General features: G+C 46.9%; 1 protein-coding gene across 3 annotated transcripts in view; it reads left to right on the top strand.

Annotated features, from left to right (window-relative positions):
* The window catches only part of FYN (FYN proto-oncogene, Src family tyrosine kinase), a 212,292-nt gene extending 198,223 nt beyond the window's left edge, over nt 1-14,069 (top strand). For all 3 annotated transcript variants that reach the window (XM_067011674.1, XM_059083616.2, XM_059083617.2), the window contains 2 exons: nt 2,149-2,280; nt 13,456-14,069. In XM_067011674.1, coding sequence (XP_066867775.1) covers nt 2,149-2,280; nt 13,456-13,664 — 341 coding nt within the window. In that variant the 3' untranslated portion in view covers nt 13,665-14,069. The remainder of the gene's footprint in view (nt 1-2,148; nt 2,281-13,455) is intronic.
* The last annotated feature ends 3,998 nt before the right edge of the window (nt 14,070-18,067 follow it).

Here is an 18,067-nt window from a genome sequence, read left to right as displayed (position 1 = left end):
GTCAAATCACATATCTACAAATGATTTCCTATCAGAGATCCATTACAACCTTTGTTTCAACTTATATTTTGAAGGTTTATATATTATAGTTCTTGTTGTAGATGATACAATGAGAAAATAATAAACCAGACTAGCACAACTGACTGATATATTGATAATTGCTTTTTTTAATCTGAAATTATGAAATCTTCCCTCAGAAAATCCAAAATGACTTTATCCCAATTTTAAATAGTTTACTTTCAGCAACACTCACATCTTGAGCAACGTGGAGTGATTCCAAGAAGGGAAGAAAGGCCTTTTTTGCTTGTCATTTTATTTGCAGGATTTGTGTCTGCACAGTGGAGAAAAATGTTCTATTTGCTTCGGAGACAGACATAGATTTCCAAGCCATTTGGCTCAAGAGATGGTTTAAATAGGAATGAATTTAATATACCTTTAATTCTCTGAAATAAGAGAATTCCAGCTGAGGTTTGGTCCTGGGCAAAGTCAGCTCTCGACACTGAAGAAAATCTATCACATTAATCCCAGAGGCTCAGAGTCCAAAGCTGCGTGAACAGAATGCTGCAGGATAGGAAGTGTGAGAAGAATGCTTTGAAAGAAACTTTAAAAACAAAATGACTGTTCAGAGAATACCAGACCTTGCAACACTTAAGCAAAGATATAAGTAATTATCCTTGAGAAACATAGCTAATTAAAAATAACTCGATGCATAAAAGGAAGAAAAACTATAGAATAACTTCTCTGCTCCAGTGTTAATGTGCGATGCAATGGAATAAAATAGTAGGATTTTTTTTTTAATTTCATTTCACACGGGCATAGAAGAGATGGAGAGGAAAATTATATTGCCAGAAAATGCCAGGGTAGATTTGCTGAAGATGTTATCATGTACTGTATTTAAAACAAAAATCTAATTGCTGTGTTTATCATACCTCTGGTTATTAAAACCCTGCTAATTCAAAGATTTTAATCATTTGCCAGTTTTACACATAATGGCTTTTCATAGAAGATACTGTGAAAATTTCTCATTTTGTCAGCCTTTGTATGATTTTTTTTAGGAGTTCCTAAGTAAAACTGACATGCTTTAAACATATAATTGTGTTTACATCACTAATAAAAATTGCCTGTGTTTTCCTTTTAGTTTGTTCGATGAAATATCTGAAACTGCTTTATCATTGCTGAGCCTAATGTGTGAGCGTGCAGGCTGCTGAATCAGTTTTAATTCCCCGTATATACATCTCACTTCAGAAGAAGCAGGGTGGACCCCACCCTTCCTTTTTTGATTAGAGAAAGGATTCTTTTAATCGGAGACATTTGAAGGAAAAGATTCTACCCACTTTGGCACAAAATGTGCTTCTTGGTCTTGAGAAATCAGACTCATAAGACAGTCATTGAGCTAAAACCACTGTTTAAAAACAAACATTAGATAGTAAGTACCCTGTCTGGCTGGTAGGAGAAAGGTAGGGAGGTAAGCAAGGGATCATACAGTGCAGAAGAAAAACCTATCCCAGAATTAAAGGTGTGGCCACTATCAGGGGAAAGGGTGGAAGGAAGAAAGAGAGTGTACAGGGGAAGTAGCCAGAGGCAAAGTCATTTCCCTGCTGTAGATGTAGGAGGCATTGGGTAAATACAGCCCATCTCAGCGTAACACCTGGGCAGCAGCAAATTGTCTCCACCCTGGGAGAAGCGTGGTGGCTTGATCTGGTTTTTATGTACCTCAGTAAGAGCAGACTATGGTCTTACATACTAAAGGATTCCTGAGAGTAGCAGTATGATTTAATACTATGTGTATTTATTAAAATATAACTTTATTTGAAAGCAAAAGAAAAAATATATGGTTTCCTAAATCACAAGTTAGCCCTACCTCCAGACCCAACCTATGTCTTTCAATAGGTTTGTAGATTCAGGTTCTAAAGGCCAGAACTTTAAGAGGCCTTGAAGCCCAGCCCTTTGATGGGACTTGCTTAAGGTCGCAGAGCCAGAAGCAGACCCCACAGCTGCTCAGTCCTAGTCTGTGTCCTGTCTCCCCTCCTTCCCATCCTCCTCTCTCAACCTGATCCCAGGAAAGCACTTCCACCTGCTCTTCCTTCCCAGCCCCACGCCCAGCACCATGCTCTCTGCCTGACAAGTAACCTGGTGTTCTTCCTGCAGGTGCAAAGTTCCCCATTAAGTGGACAGCCCCCGAAGCAGCCCTGTACGGGAGGTTCACAATCAAGTCTGACGTGTGGTCTTTTGGAATCTTACTTACAGAGCTGGTCACCAAAGGAAGAGTTCCGTACCCAGGTAAGGGCAGGGCACAGCAGAAATGGGCCTGGGTGGATGCTCTCCCAGCACCATTTGGGGAACCTTCACCCTGTTTGCCTTCTAAGCCTCATCCTCAGCTTTCTGCCAAGCGTGAGTTTGAAGCACATGGACAGGTATTTAGCCAGAGAAAAGCAGAAGTGAGAGCCCCCGTGGTATGTAGACAAGCAGCCACCATGAATCGTGTGCCAGGATTAATGCAATTAGTAGCTGGTGAATGCTTCAGCCCATCCCAGTTCATGGGTTCTCTCCCCTCTCAGTAAGAGTGTGGGTCCCTGGCTCCCAGGGCAGAAATGTCACTGGCGGAACCTCTGCCCAAATGGAGTTTGCAGACACTTCTGGGAAAGAGGAGAAAAGCCCTCACTGCTTTCTGATTACTCTGTAGCACTGACCCATGGGGTGAACCTGGCAGGAAGATGTCAGGACCTGCCCTCTCTGCAGGCCCCGCTCCAGATGGCCAGAGACAGCAGAGGCACATGGGAAACGCAATTTAGAAGCCACTCACTGCACGTTTCTTGGTTTTGTTTTTTGTGGGGTTTTTCATTTGTTTTTTGTCGGGGGAAGGGTGTTTTTGGCCATGCCGTGCGCCTTGCAGGATCTCAGTTCCCAGACCAGGAATTGAACCCGGGCCACGGTAGTGAAAGCCCAGAATCCTAACCACTAGGCCACCAGGGAACTCCCTCACTGCACGTTTCTGAACAGTTAAAATATGCTCTACAAAAGCAAGTATAGTGTAAAGACATTGGAGATTCTTAAGCCCTGGAATTTTTCTGGATTATCAGAGTCATGCTCTCCAAAGAAACCACGGGTTTTAGGTTATTCTCGCTTGAATTCATTAATTTAGACAGATGGTGACATAAAGGATACTCATGCCATTTTACCTCCACGCTTTAGTGGTTATAGCGCAGGGACGATCTGCTTTCTGAAATGTTAAGGACATATTTTTCAGTTACTGTTGAGTGAAGAAAGAACCTAGCTCCCCATCATTCCCTGCCTAAGAAAGGAGCTTTTAAAAATAAAAAAGCAGCGACAGAAAACGATAGTGGAGATTAATGAGGAATTGAAGGCTCTTGCAAATCCTGGGTTTGTAATCGTATCTTTGCAGTCAGAGGAGCCAGTGAGGGCCGATTAATTTGTAATCCCTTTGTTCCCTTTTTATGATTGTTTCTGGTCATCTTGGGAGAATGCAGAGAAGTAAAGAAGATCTCTTTCTGGGTTGGTTGTAGCCTCAGGACTCCTAGGAGAGCCAGGTTGGCACAGAGGCAAAATTGACAAATTCCCTGTCTCTGAAGCACCAGCACTGGGCGGTTACAGATGCGGGCAGAAGGCAGTTTTATTGATGCTGTGGCGACCGCTGCCCCCGGCACGCACCAAGTGGGCAGCTGCTCTGGGAATAGCCAACGAGCACAGCAGAAAGGGCTGCCCTGGAGGGGCCTGGAGCACAGCACGGCCATTTTTGAATTGCTCCTCAAGGCGGAGAATGTGCGGGTCTCTGGATTTTGAAGATGTGAAGGCACCTCTTTTTTTATTGTCTGAATTTTGAATGAATCTCTTCCAGAGTCCCCCAAGTTTCCAGCCACCCGATGTGTTAAATGCAGCTGTGGGGGAAGGTTAATGTTTTGCGTTTCTGTGAAGCCTTTCCTTCCAGGAAGACAAAGCTGCTTTTTGTTTCTCAGGGTCACACGCAGAAACCAAGACAAAGGGGGGAGGGGGGCGGCAGCCTCGGAGAAGGAAGGCAGGTGTGTGTTTCTGAGGGAGAGTCTTTTGTCAAGTTTGGTTTTGGCATAAAGAAAGCGGCCTCACTTTACAACTTAGGCTTGGATTTTCATTCATTCGGCCGCAGCGTCAGTAAGTGTGACCGTGCCTGGCATTTTGCTCGACCTGGGAAATAAATATAAACAAGGCATTCATACTCTCAGCAAGCACTGATGAGAACAGTCCTCAAGCAAGACGCTGTTTTAGTGGCTGGAGCTAAGTGAACTCAGTGAGCAAAGAAATAAATTCAGTCCCTGCACTCATAGAGCTTACAGTCAGATGGATAAAGTGTGCATCAAGTCCAGTAAGAAATCAGCCTTTTTTCTTACTTCTCTATCATTAGAGGAAATCATCTTCGAGGGGTGGAGTGCTTGAACTCACCCACCGTGGGCCCCCAATCTTAATTCTGATAATGGGGAAGGGCCCCTGAGTCAGGTATCTGCATACAGCAGGTCCTGAGAAGGGCCTTTCACTCAGAATCCTGTGAGGATGGCAGAGGAGTTCGACAGCGGAACCAAGTCCGCTTTATTGCGCGTAGTTACACACCCTGAGCAACTGCTGACGTGCCGGGGGCTTTGATAGTCACCCTAATTCTGCGAGGGCGGCCGAGAGAAGGGGCCCACGACTGGGAAGCTTCACGGAGAAGAAGGCATGTGGGGTTTCCCCCTCAAGTTGAGGAAGAGGCTCCCAGACGAGGACGGGCATGTGGAAGGGCACCCGCTCAAGGAGCCGCAGGCTTAGTCTGCGGAGAAGGCCATGAGGCAAGGGTACCCGGACCAGCAGCTGGGAAGCCTGGCCAGAGCCCGTCGTGAGGGGCCTGGCGCTGCCACGGGGAGGCCTGGCCAGTCTGCAGTGGTGGCCGGGGGGGGCGTGTCAGCGAGGGCGTGATGGGAGCCACGGAAAGCTGTTCCCTGACCTGCCCCTCGCCGTGGATGCTGCTTGTTTTTGTTCTTTAACACGGCTGTAATCACATTTAATTGGACTTCTGAATCTCACAGTACACTCTTCTTGAGGGATCCCTTTGTCAGAGAGGGATTCCAATGATAGGATGATTACCTTAATGAAGAAGAACAACAGCTAAGGAACAGACAGTCATGCAGCTTCACCCAGGGTGGCCATGGGAGGAAGGCCCTTCCTGTCCGCGTTCTCGCCGGCTGTTGGTGCGACCGCGTGGGCAGTGTGTGCCGAGGGGCTGCTTCTCCGCTGCCCTGAGTCCTCGTGCCTGTGGACAGCACCCAGGACAGACTGCTAGTCCCCTTCCACCGTGATTTCCAGCCTGACTTCTCAATGCAGTTATTTCTCAGTTGGCTAGAGTGTATTTTCAAGTAATTCTCGTTCCAAGAGCAGTAGGTGGAGATACATTTTTCTGAACTCTTTCATACCTGAGGGTGGCTTTCTGTCACCTTCACACACAGGAAAGTTACTTCGGCCAGTCGTGAGGATGGGGGTCAAGGGGGAAGGGAAAGTGACTTCCCCACTGCCCCGTGGTGGGCTGTCATCCTCTGGTGCAGTGACCCCCTTTCACAGAATTTCTGGCTTCCGGTCTCTCCCCCCCTTCCCCTCCCCCACCATTCTATCACTGTCACCACCAGAGTTAACCCTGGAAAACACAGACCCGCTTATCCTACTCTACTAGTTAACAAGCTCATGGCTTCCCCTTGCCTTCCAGATAAACTCCAGAAGCCTTTGTTTGGCATAGTCCTTCCTACCTCTTCCCTTCAGTCATTCCACAAATATTTATTGAATACCTACTATATGCCAGGTACTGTCTAGGCCCCAGGAGTGTAGCTGTGAACCAAAAGACACAAACTGTCCTCCTGAACTTTTCATCCCTTAGAGGAGGCAGACAATAAAACAAATAAGCAAAATGTATTCAGCACTGGCTGGTGGTAATGGGTAAGGAGAAGAGGAAAACGGGGAATGGGATAGAGGGTAGCAAGGGAGGACCTGCCCAGGAAGGTGACATCTGAGGAAGCAAGGCTCAGGGTCCATACCTGGGGGAGGAGCCTCCCTTCAGAGGCAACCGGAGCGCAGAGGGAGGCCCTGAAGAGCCGCCACGAGGCCCGTGTGTCTAGGGCAGGGGGAGAAGGAGGGCCAAGAGGCCCCAGGCAGATCAGTAGGGTCTTCCTAGCTCGTGGCTGGGACTTTTGCTCTTACCGTTAGTGAGATGAGGAGTGACTGATGGGTTTTGAGCGGCCGACGTGACCAGCCGTGATTTCTTGCTTGACGCTTGCCAACAGTTCGCACCAAGAGATCTCTCTCACACACGCGAGTCTCTCTTCTCAGCTCCACTCCCTGCCTCCGAATCCTTCAAAGCCCGGCCCCAAAGCCCACCGCCTCCTTTGTGTAGCCTTCTCCGTGTCTCTTCCTGGGTTGCACCTTCTGCTTGCTTCCATGCCACCGGGGACATCTCTGCTGAAACCCTTGTCTTTTGTGTCTCTATTTCCCAATAGCTCTGAACTCTGAGAAGGGGGCTCCTTTTATGGGTTCCGCATGCCCGGCACAGCGTCTGCCCCATAGTACACTCTCAGGAAGTCTAAGTGGATGCATGGATGCATGCATGGATGGATATAGGCAGGGGGAGAAAAGATTATGCCTATGAGGCTTTTGAAACAAGACTTTGCCCATAGCCTGCAAAGCCTTTCAGCTCTACTTCATCATCTCCACAAATAAATATAGCATTTTTTTTCCCAGCCACGAAGTAGCCTCTGCCCTCAAAGTTGTTCTGAGAAACTGACCCCGTGATCCGTTCAAACACCAAGTCCCAGCACCGCTCTAGGCAGAATGTCCCGGCCATTCAGTGCCCTGGCTCTCAACTGAACACCTGCTTCGGGAATTCGGCAGGATCTGACAAAGCAGGAGCACTCTCTTACGTGTATCACGTTTATTCACCCACTTGAAGCACTTTCAACTCTTTTAACAACTGACAGCTGCCTGACTTCCGTGACTGCATCCAGTCACTTGATAATGACTTGAAGAGGAAGATAAATAGTGAGTGTATAGCATTTTCCTTAAAAGAATTAGAAGTCTCCACCTTTGTCCTCCTCTGCCCCACTCAGATGCCTCAGACAGAGCCTGAAGTGTAGACTTAAATTCCTCTGTGTCCAGCAGCCCGTCATTGTCTCCTGCACTCTTCGCCCCACTGTGCCCAGCATGATGACATGAGCAGGTTTCTCCTGGGGTAGGAAGAAGTTAGGAGTCTGCAGCCAGGAGAATGGGAGGTGGGGTGAAACTTCGAATCTCAGCCAAGGGCGCTTTGTCCTCCCTGCCCCCCCCCCCCACAGTCTGCAGGCTTTTTCTTTCAGCTCCTGGTGTTCCCTCCAGAGGGAATCCTTCCTGGAATGCCCAGGAGTCGCGCTGTCACCTCCCCCGACAAAGTTTCTCTTGGCCAGTGTGGCAGGTGCAGGAGAGAGGGCGGGAGGAGAGGGCAGCTCTAACCTATCGCTGTGCGTTTCCGTGGCCTTCCCCGTGGGCACCCTCGCCCTCACTGTCCCCTTTTCACGTTTTCTGGGACAAAGGAGCTGTTCGTGATACTGTGTTATCAACTTTCAACAACCTTTGTGTGTCACGGCACCTGAGTAGCCGTCATTTCTGTATTTATTAACAGAGTGGGCTTAATAAAAAACAGCTGTCCTAAGCTTAGCTGGTTAAGATGCGGGAAGAGAAACAAAACTAGTCATCACTGTGCCTTCTCAAGGTCACTCCTTTATTTTCAGCCATACTCATGGAGCACCATCTATCTGCCCAAAATCTGTACGTTGATCTCATAACCAAAACCTGACTTGAAGCGTCCCAGTTGTAGCCCGGTAAGATAACTAGAGCACACGGTGATCTGATAGCACGCTCTCGGGCTGAGAAAGCACCATTACCTGCTCCCTTGCGGCACTCCCAGAAATGCTCAGCAGACAAGTAAACAGAAGGGCTTTCTCCAGGGTTTACGCAGAGAAGCCAGGGGGAGCCTCTGACGGAAACCCTTAGGCACAATAGAGTCTAATTTCGTTTCAACGGAAAGCTCGGTTTGCTGAAGTAAGCTGGATATCTGGGAACCTGAGCATCATTCCCATTGTCAAAGTGCTTCATTATAAACATGGCACAAAAATCCAGGTTCTCGCAAGCCCTAGTCCAATCCAGATGCAAACCTGAACGGGTAACGGTGAAGATCCCCTATTGTATAGAGGTGGCCCCTCAGAGATCCATATTAGGAAGCTGCACAAGCGGAGAGCTATAAAGCCCAACACCTTCCGTTCACAGAAGACATTTTTTTTTCAAAGAGCTAAAAGCACAGTGAATGTGGAGGTATTCTCTTGGCAAGTGGAGAAACTGAGGCCAGGGGAAGTCGAGTCACCTGCTGAGAGACACAGAGTCGAAGTAATGAAGTGGCTCTGACAATGAAAATGAATTGTTTTCTTCCCTAAAGAATCCAGAAGAGGGCTTCCCTGGTGGCGCAGTGGTTGAGAGTCCGCCTGCCGATGCAGGGGACGCGGGTTCGTGTCCCGGTCCGGGAGGATCCCACATGCCGTGGAGCGGCTGGGCCCGTGAGCCATGGCCGCTGGGCCTGCGCGTCCGGAGCCTGTGCTCCGCAACGGGAGAGGCCACGACAGTGAGAGGCCCGCGTACCGCAAAAAAAAAAAAAAAAAAAAAAAAAAATCCAAAAGAAAAGCGAGGAGACTCCACTGAGTTAATATCTAGCTCGAGGAATAGGAAAGTGTAGAAGAAAAGGAGGGAGGGGAAAAAAAGGAGAGAGGGAAGGAAACACACACACACGTGAAAGCAGACATTGTTGGCAACCATATGTAGTAAGGGTTGCAAAGTGAGAGTTGGAAACTGAACCTTAATTCAGGAACCTCGAGGAAGCCAGCAGAGTGATTTGGAAGGATAATATAGACATAATGGCAGGAAGTGAATGCAGTCCACTCGGCCAGAGAATCTCAGCTGCAGGGTTTGGGGCAGACCAACTGGAAAGGATGCTACTAGTGACCACGTTTGAGAGCCTGAAATGCAGGGTGACAAGAGGCCGTCATGGAAGATGCAGGGAAGAGCAATTTGAGAAGCAAATCCCAGCACAGCAGACTACACAGATTTTCTGTGAACTGAGGCCCACTGGGTGGTTCCCTGTGAGAGTGACCAGTGGAAATGGCCCATTTTCCTGACTGACCCCAGGGAGAGCAGGAAGGTGTAAGGAACTGCTGAGGTAGGAGCAAAGGAGGGCAGGCTGGAGTGAAAACAGAGAGCGTGTCTGCTCGCTGGCCACCAAGCCCTGCGCCCCTTCTCTGACGCGGAGGTTGGGGACCAGGCAACACACCCTGGGGGGCTTTGTGGCCATGACACTTCCCACGGTGAGACACCACCGCCTGGTGGAGACCACCCTCCTATTGAAAAACAGTCTCTACTGCAGCTTCCACTGAGAACTGTTGGTGACGAAGTTTCCCTAAAACATACACCATATTTTAAAGTTTCTATCTTTTCTGTTTCTCCCCTGGCCTTCTCCCCACTGAAGAAGGAAGAAAAAGGCAGAACATTCCCAGGCACCCTCCTCCACCACCGCCCCCATCCCTGCCCACCCCCCGTCTGCTTCCTCAATTGGAAGTAAGATACGAAGATTCTTCTGTTCCAGTGTTCCCGTGTCCCTCGGGACTCTGCTGACCGCCCAGGCACTCAGTCTTGTGTGTGTTCCCTTCCGAGTCCCTGGTCCTCACCTCCCAGGTGTTGGATAAAGCCAAGGTCTTGGGAAAAGTAGCTACAAAGAGGGGAAATAACAGTTTTCTTTGTAACAAAAAAATGAAGCCATCTAAAAAGAAAACATGAAATAGTATAAAGAGGAAAATCCAATTTTACTAAAAAGAAATTCTTAAATATGATTTTTCAAAGTTCTTAGAGCCAAGGGTACTATTTTTTTATTTTATTTTATTTATTTATTTTTTTTTTTTGGTGGCCTGTTCCGTTGCGGAGCACAGGCTCCGGACACACAGGCCCAGCGGCCATGGCTCACGGGCCCAGCCGCTCCGCGGCATGTGGGATCTTCCCGGACCGGGGCACGAACCCGCGTCCCCTGCATCGGCAGGCGGACTCTCAACCACTGCGCCACCAGGGAAGCCCAAGAGTACTATTTCTTAAAAAGTAGGAACACAACCCACTTATTCAAGCTGTTGTTTGTGAAATAAAAACTGACCCAAGCCTTGCTTAGCGGGCATGTCTTGGTTGCGCGGTTACTGCTGCCGAGGCCCATCGTGAAGGTGCCAGGTCCACTTCTGGCTTATGGTTGGTTGGAAAAGAGCCAGCCCCATTCACATTGTCGTTGTCAGCCAAGCGCGTTGTCTTAGATCCCACTTTTCCAACAAGGCTGACGTGGGTATGCTTCTCTTTGGCCTGGTGCATGGAATCGGTTTTGTGTGCTCCCATGCTCGGGGAGCCTGGGGAGAGGCGTGAGAGGGGAAAGAGGAAAAGCAGGAAGAGGGTGCAGGCAGAAAGGAGGTGGAGAGTGTGCACAGGAGCTGGCAGCGAGGCTGCTGGTGCCCTGTCCCGCGTGGGCCAAGGGCCAGCTCCGTCCCTGGTCACAGCTGCCTGGGAAGCAGGCTGCCTCGGGAGACGCTACTACATGCTGAGGGTCAAGCTGCTGCATCCGCTGTGTCCCAGGCTCAGACAGAGCACTAGAAAAAACAGGCTTGACCCAAGTGGCCAATTAAACGTTCCATTGGTGGAGACTGAATCAAGAGTTTCTAAAATATACATGCAATCTATGCATTTGAGTAGTTTGTTTTTCAAGGACATGCAACATTTACTGACATAGGGCCATGGAGCAATAGGAGAATGATTAGTTAAACTCCGTGGTGTGGTTTTGGGTGGTCTCAGTGCCAGAATAAAGCATTAGAAGTCATCTGGGGGTGGGTTGTACCACCTCCAGAAGGGCCTGTCACACCTTCCGAGGTTTTAGACCTTCCACCTGTGGCTTCTGAGATATCGGTATTATGAAACCAAGGTCTGTACTGAAATACAAAGCAGACGCTTTGGAGAAGGCTGGTCCCGATATGTGCTTATGCCCTCTTCCTAACCCTTTTGGGGTGGCTCCTCGTGCTGGCGCGTCCCAGCCAAAACCGTTGGGACTGGATGTGCCTCAGAGTCTGACTCGTTTGTTTTTGTTTTTTTTTAGAAAGTCCATACAGTGCTTAGACCATAATTTATATAACACCCTAGGAGAGTCTGGGGCTGCACTCTGTGTTCAAACACATTCTTACTTCTATAGCGATATGTATGAATGAAGAGAAACAGTCGATAGCCTCACACCAGGTCAGGCTTTACGGCCGAATGAGGTGAGTTCGGATCAATTTTGCTGCCAAGTGAGTTTCCAGAACTTTTGCTTTGCAGAGCTTGTTGGATTTGGGGATCGTGGATGAGGACATGCTGGTCCCTGTCCCGTGGCCTGGTTTGTCCAGAGCGCTGCAGGACCCTCCAGTGTCTCCCCTTGCTTCCAGCTCCCCGTTCCATCCCGAGCTGTCAAAATGAGGTTTCAGTAGTTGGAGGAGGATTTAAGGTCCTAAGCCTCAGAGCTGACTGAACATCCAACTGAAGTGGGCCCCTGTCAAGACAGGCATGGTGCAGAGGCAGGGGACCCAGATTCACTCACCGAGCCTCTCTCACTAAAATAAGGGTCACCCCCGAAATGTGACCAAGGTTATATTAGAATAATTTAATTGAAGGCCTACTTCAACACAGCAGGAATAATACACGAATTTTATCCCCTCAAGGAATTACAGTGGCAGAGAATAAGAAAGCATCCTGAAAGGGTTTGGATAAGCATGTGACTGACAGGGCTGTGCTTGACAGCCACGGGAGCCGGGTTCAACCCAGCTCCAAAAGCAACAACAAAGAGAACTGACAACAGATCCCAAAGTCGAGTGTCCCCTACTCAGGGGGACAGGGTTGTGACCTGGGCCCAGCTGCTCTGGCCAGACTTACAGGGTTCTAGCCAGCAGGTTGCCACCTCCTCCAGCATTCAAGGGAGCCGCTACATGTATGCACTGTGTCCTGCTGATTACATCCCTGAGAGCTGGGGGGAAGAAATCTGGGTTTTTGAATGGCTGGAACTCGGGCTCTTGCTTTTGTAAATTAACTGGGTCAGAAGTCGGAGAGGATTATAGGCTCAGGGCCAAGGAGCAGCCAAAACATACAAGGGCTTGGCAGGCAATGGCAGAACATGATATGGCAGAAAAGGGAAGGAAAACCAGAGAAGAGAGCCTGGCGGCGACTGGGAAAGGGGTCAGGGTGCTCAGCTCACCCCGAGTGCGGTATTTCCTGTTCTGTCAAGAAGGCCAACGTGCAGGGAGGTTGCATTCTCCAGAGGGCCAGCAGTCTCCCAGAATGTCTCCTGTTAGCTCCAGGCGTCCCGATGTTTCACTCTCAGGCAGCTCCCCCCGGAGGGTCGCAAAGGTCTCCAGTGATAGATGGCCTGTCCAAGGTCATCAGTAAACACAGACGCCCTGTCTCCCCACGGCAGTCATCAAACCTCAGGGCACCTAGGGGTCGCTGGGCTGGATGGTGCCCAGCGTGGTGGCGTGATGTCAGATCTCAGACAGCGGGGCACCAAGAGCTTGCCCAGGCGTGAGGACAGCCAATTTATGAAGTTCATCAATGGAGCTCACGGGTCCTGTGAACAAAAGACAGTTTCTTTTTCATTCCGTGGATTTGTTTTTATCTGCTTCATCCGTCTTTTTCTCAGTTTAATTGAAGTGTAATTTACATACAATAGAATTCAACCATTTTAAGGATTCAGTGAGTTTTGACAAACATAAATAGTCACACCTCCACATACAGGATATAGAACATGTGTTGGCAGACTACAGCCCCCGGGCCAAATCCGGCTCCCACCCTGTTTTGTGTTGTACCTTTTTAGAGTTGTAGAAAAATAAATAAAATGAAGAATATGTGACAGAGACCGTATGTACCCCACAGCACCTCAAATCTCTACCATCTGGCCTTTACGGGGATGGTTTGCTGATACAGAATGTTTCCATCACTCCTCGGCGTTCCCTGCGGCCCCTCTGCAGGATTCCCCTCCCCCTCACCCCCTGGCAACCACTGATCTGCTTTCTATCACTGTTGTTTTACCTTTTCTAGAATTTCATATAAATGAAATCACACAGTACGTTGCCTTTTGTGTCTGGCTTCTTTCACTTATAATGCTTCTGAGATTCATCCTCTGGGGCTTTGCGTGTGTCAGTAGTGAGGTCCTTTTTTTTATTTCTGAGTGGTGTGATAGCCCCTTAAAGACAGGGTCTAATTTAAGACAGCCCTCAACATGTTTTAACCACCTGCAGGCTCCAAGTAGAAGGAAGAGGAGGTGCAGGGGCGGTGTGGCCCTGGCCGGGCAGCCCGGGGCGCCCGCTCTCATGGCCCTTGTCTTTGCAGGCATGAACAACCGGGAGGTGCTGGAGCAGGTGGAACGCGGCTACAGGATGCCCTGTCCGCAGGACTGCCCCATCTCCCTCCATGAGCTCATGATCCACTGCTGGAAAAAGGACCCCGAAGAGCGGCCCACTTTCGAGTATTTGCAGGGCTTCCTGGAAGACTACTTCACCGCGACAGAGCCCCAGTATCAGCCTGGTGAAAACCTGTAAGACCTGGGTCTGCAGAGAGAGGCCTGGGCCGAGAGGCTTCCCCGCCCCCTCCCCATTAGCTTTCAATTCCGTAGCCAGCTGCCCTGAGGAGAGCAGCGAGAACTGTCCAGGATCAGATTGCATGTGACTCTGAAGCTGACGAACTTCCATGGCCCTCATTAATGACACTTGTCCCCAGATCCGAACCTCCTCTGTGAAGCATACGAGACAGAACCTTGTTATTTCTCAGACTTTGGAAAATGCGTTGTATCGATGTTATGTAACAGGCCAAACCTCTGTTCAGTGTAAATAGTTATTCCAGTGCCAACGATCCTAGTGCTTTCCTTTTTTTAAAATGCAAATCCTATGTGATTTTAACTCTGTCTTCACCTGATTCAACTAAAAAAAAAGTATTATTTTCCAAAAGTGGCCTCTTTGTCTAAAACAATAAAATTTTTTTTCATGTTTTAACAAAAACCAACCAGGACAGGTGTTTGGGTTTTTTTTTCTTTTTTATAAATATGAATATATATAATATATACATCCCTGTACATACACCATGTGGGTGCTAACGTGGAGACCGTGGCCGACGTGGGCCACAGAGCTTCGGGACCCAGAGTGAGGATTTGACTGGAAAATCAACATAAAAGCACCGGTGTTATTCTGAAAACCAGTGGCCTCGTTCTTTGGCTTTTGCAAAACGTGATTTGATTTTTTTTTTTTTTAATTTGGATTGCACTTTTTTGGTTCATGACTGTGCCTGTAGATGGCTGTTACTTTGACTCTTTTCAGCAGCCCCCGCCCACCCCGAGCTGAATTCACAAGTTCTGTTTCCAGTATTTGCTTCGACTTAACTACGATTTGTTCTTGAAACTTAAAAGTGAGCCTCTTTAAAGCAAGCAAGTGGCCAATACTACGAGGGGAGCTAGAAGATGGATACCACACAAACTTCTTGTATAAAACACGAATGCTGAAATGTTTCCAACTTTTTAAATTTAATAAACCTTGTAACCACATTTAAATGGTCTAAAACCCATAGCACTGTAGTCGTGGCAACCTGCTAAACTTTCTCATTCAACTAACCCTTAGGGGAAGGTGAGGGTGGGAGGTCGTACATTTCCCATTGTAAAATAAGTGTTTGAATGTCCTGTACTGCTAATGAAATGACTTTCTCTATGTCCAAGGGTCCTCCAGTGAAATAACTATGCACTACTTTACATCTCATGGGGTTGCACAAAAAAAAAAGTATTACATTTTTAGTCGCTGTTTGTACCAACCTTGAATTACGTATGTTTAACAACAAATCAAAAACCCTATTTCTATTGAGTTTTTAATACTGAGTGGCAACTCTGAAGTCTTAATTCCATTTTTGTTATGATTTCTTTGTGAGTTTACATTTTTAAATTGTTTAACTTTCTTAATTTAGTAATTAAAAAGAGAGCATTTTACATTTGAATTTTTTTTTTTGTTCATTTGTTTAAATCATGGAAGGTACTCTAGGAGTGATATATCTGTCCCATACCAAGTGGTAAGGAGTCACCTGGAGAATTTAACCATTGTGCAATGATTTCCAAATGACAGAAACATTCAGAACACCTGGAGTGGGTTCCCACCCCACCCCACCCCCACCCCCCGCAAGAAAGCCTGGGCTATTGTCTAGTTAATTCAGAGGATTGTTAAAGCAAGACTAGGCATACCTTAGCATTTTAATTTATCAGGCATTTTTGCTAACTAAAATTTTCTGTGTCCCACTTGTAGGAGAAAGAGACAATTGCAAGAAGAATCTTTCTTGTCCTGGAGTCAGTACTTATGTTTCCCAGTGTCCCTCCACCCCTGTAATGAAGTCGCTCAGCAGGGGAACAGCCTGGTGTTGCAGAAGGGGCAGTAGGTGGACTGGGCCAACAGGCCGGGCCTGGCTCCGCACTCATTCAGCTGCACGCATTCAACAGCCCTACCTGGAATCTCTCCCTTTCAGGTCCTGTCTGTAGAAATGAGGGGGTTGGATGAGATTTGCTGTAGGCTCCTACCTCTGAGATCCTGGGATTCTAAGATCACTGATGACGTGTAGAATTACACAAAGAGGACAGTTTTCTTGCTGAAATAGCCTTTATATTTAGAAAGTTTCTGACATTTTTTAAGTGAAACAGGGATTTTCTGGCTAACCAAGTTTTCATGGTATTGGTTTTGGTATTAATACAATTGCTAAATTGATAAACTGGGCAATTTATTAACACATTCTAGATATTTTTAAAGATATAACTTTGTTTTTCATCTTCACATCCCAGTAGATCGGATAATTTTCAAGTACTCTCTGGGGGATTTTTGTGTTGTTTTTGACTTGGTCATTCAAAAAGATCTGAAAAAGTCATAACAGCCTGTTTTAAACAGATTTTTAAAGGAAAGCAGTCTCTTCAAAGTATAGCCTTCAATTCATCAATTGAGTTAACTGTGGATTCTCTCACATGAAGCAAAACTCAAGACTTGGGTTAACTTGAGGACACACTTATGAAATGCAGCTCTCTGGAACCGTTCTGAAACAGAGTAGGGTTGCAGACTAAAGGGAAGAGAGTAGCTATAAATATGAAGAAATCAGAGACATTTCAGGGTTTCTCTTCCAAGAAACTTACGTGATGCCAAGAGATCTTGCCGAGGCAGACCAGTCCAGGCAAATGAAACACCACCTCCAGGGAGTCCCAAGAAGTCTCCCTCCCTCGAAAGTTTTAGAAGTTTGGGGTTAGGAAACTAAATGCACTAACCAAACAGTTCTCTTGTATCTTGAAAGGTGCCTTAGCGGAAAGTGATGGTGAAATATTTTTTTGTCTTTCGTAACCTGGCAGTGAGTAAGGACCTGCTCTGTTCCATGAGGAGAGCTGGCATCTGGCATTGCTCTGCTTCATAGGGAGGCTTCCTAATAATCTAGTTCTTTTTACTTTCTTTTTTTTTTAACTGGGGTATAGGTGTTTTACAATGTTGTATTAGTTTCTACTGTACAGCGAAGTGAGGTAGGTTCTGATTAGTTATCTATTTTATACATATTGGTATATATATGTCAATCCCAATCTCCCAATTCATCTTTTTACTTTCTTAAAATCAAATAATAAACCTACTGGAGAAGACAGCTTGCCAAAGCTCAGATGTTATAAGTGAGACAAAATGATTTCTGTTCACCTGTGCTCACTCCTCACACTCTCCTCCGAGTCCGCTTTGTTCACGGCGTACTGAAGGGCCAGGAGGACCAGAGAGAGGACCAGTAGATGCAGGGCCTCCCCCGTGTTAGGGCATCAAGGTGTAGACTGAAGCCAAGATGTTTTCCGCTCTACCTTGTGCATGGCGAAGAAAGGTGTGTAAGGAACCAGGCATTTCCACAAGATAAGTTAAATGTATTCATAGTCCTTCAAGTACAGCCACACAACTGAAGATTCCCTGACAAGCGCCAGAGGGTGTTTACCTGCCTCGAGGAAGACAGGAATCCTCCTGTGGTTAAATCTTGGCACCAGAGGACTTTTCTAGTTGTATTGGAGCTGCAAAATTTTTATCTGAAATTTCCTATGAGACTTTAAGAATGTATACCGTATTAATTGGAATAGTTCTTTCATGAGTCCTGAAGAAGGTAAAGTTTTCAGCAGGATGCAGAGGAGGATGGCACTGAAGCCCGCTGCATGAGGCATGTCATCTGCTCCTTTGTCATGGCTCTGGACAAGAGAACCTCGCTTGACATAATAGGCATTTCCTAACAAGTTGCACTGGGATAAAATGGCGTTTGGTCGATTCCTTGCCGAAAGGTATTTTAATAGATTTAGATAAGTTTTGTTGGCTTTCTTACCACTATATATTAAACTGTTGGAATTCAATTACACCCTCCCAAATATTTGCTGGGAGGGAGGGAGGGAGAGAATAAGGGGGAAAGAGGTAAGGGAGGGAGGGAGGGAGGGAGGGAGGAAATAATTCCGGAAGGGCAAAAGGTGGAGTGAGAAGAAAGGAAGCTCAAACAAATTCTTATCCTAAAAATGATATTGTGGGGTACAGATTTACGAAGGCAGGTACTAATAGTATATGTATTTTATTTCTCAAATATAGATTGTAACCACAGAGAAGAATGAAATTAGTATTTCATGAAATACTGAATACTTTTCAACAGAATGAAAAATTAGTATCTCTAATATCTTTGCAATATCAAATGGAACTTCATAATTAATGTATACCTACATTCTCAGAAATTTTTCATAATAAATTCCTAAATCATACCTCATTCTTTCCAAACATGCAAAATATTCAGAATTCCATTGGGGGGGGGTGGAGATAATACCTTATTTTTTAAATTAATTCTGAGGACTGGAAAGAAAAATAAGTGGTTTTCCAGTACGACAGGCACTATTCTAAGGAGAATGTGATCAGGGACAGATGAGTGCTCCCCCAGCACTCCT

Source organism: Kogia breviceps, chromosome 13, assembly GCF_026419965.1.
Source record: "Kogia breviceps isolate mKogBre1 chromosome 13, mKogBre1 haplotype 1, whole genome shotgun sequence".
Taxonomy (NCBI): Eukaryota; Metazoa; Chordata; class Mammalia; order Artiodactyla; family Physeteridae; genus Kogia; species Kogia breviceps.
This window is presented reverse-complemented; position numbering and strand designations above follow the sequence as displayed.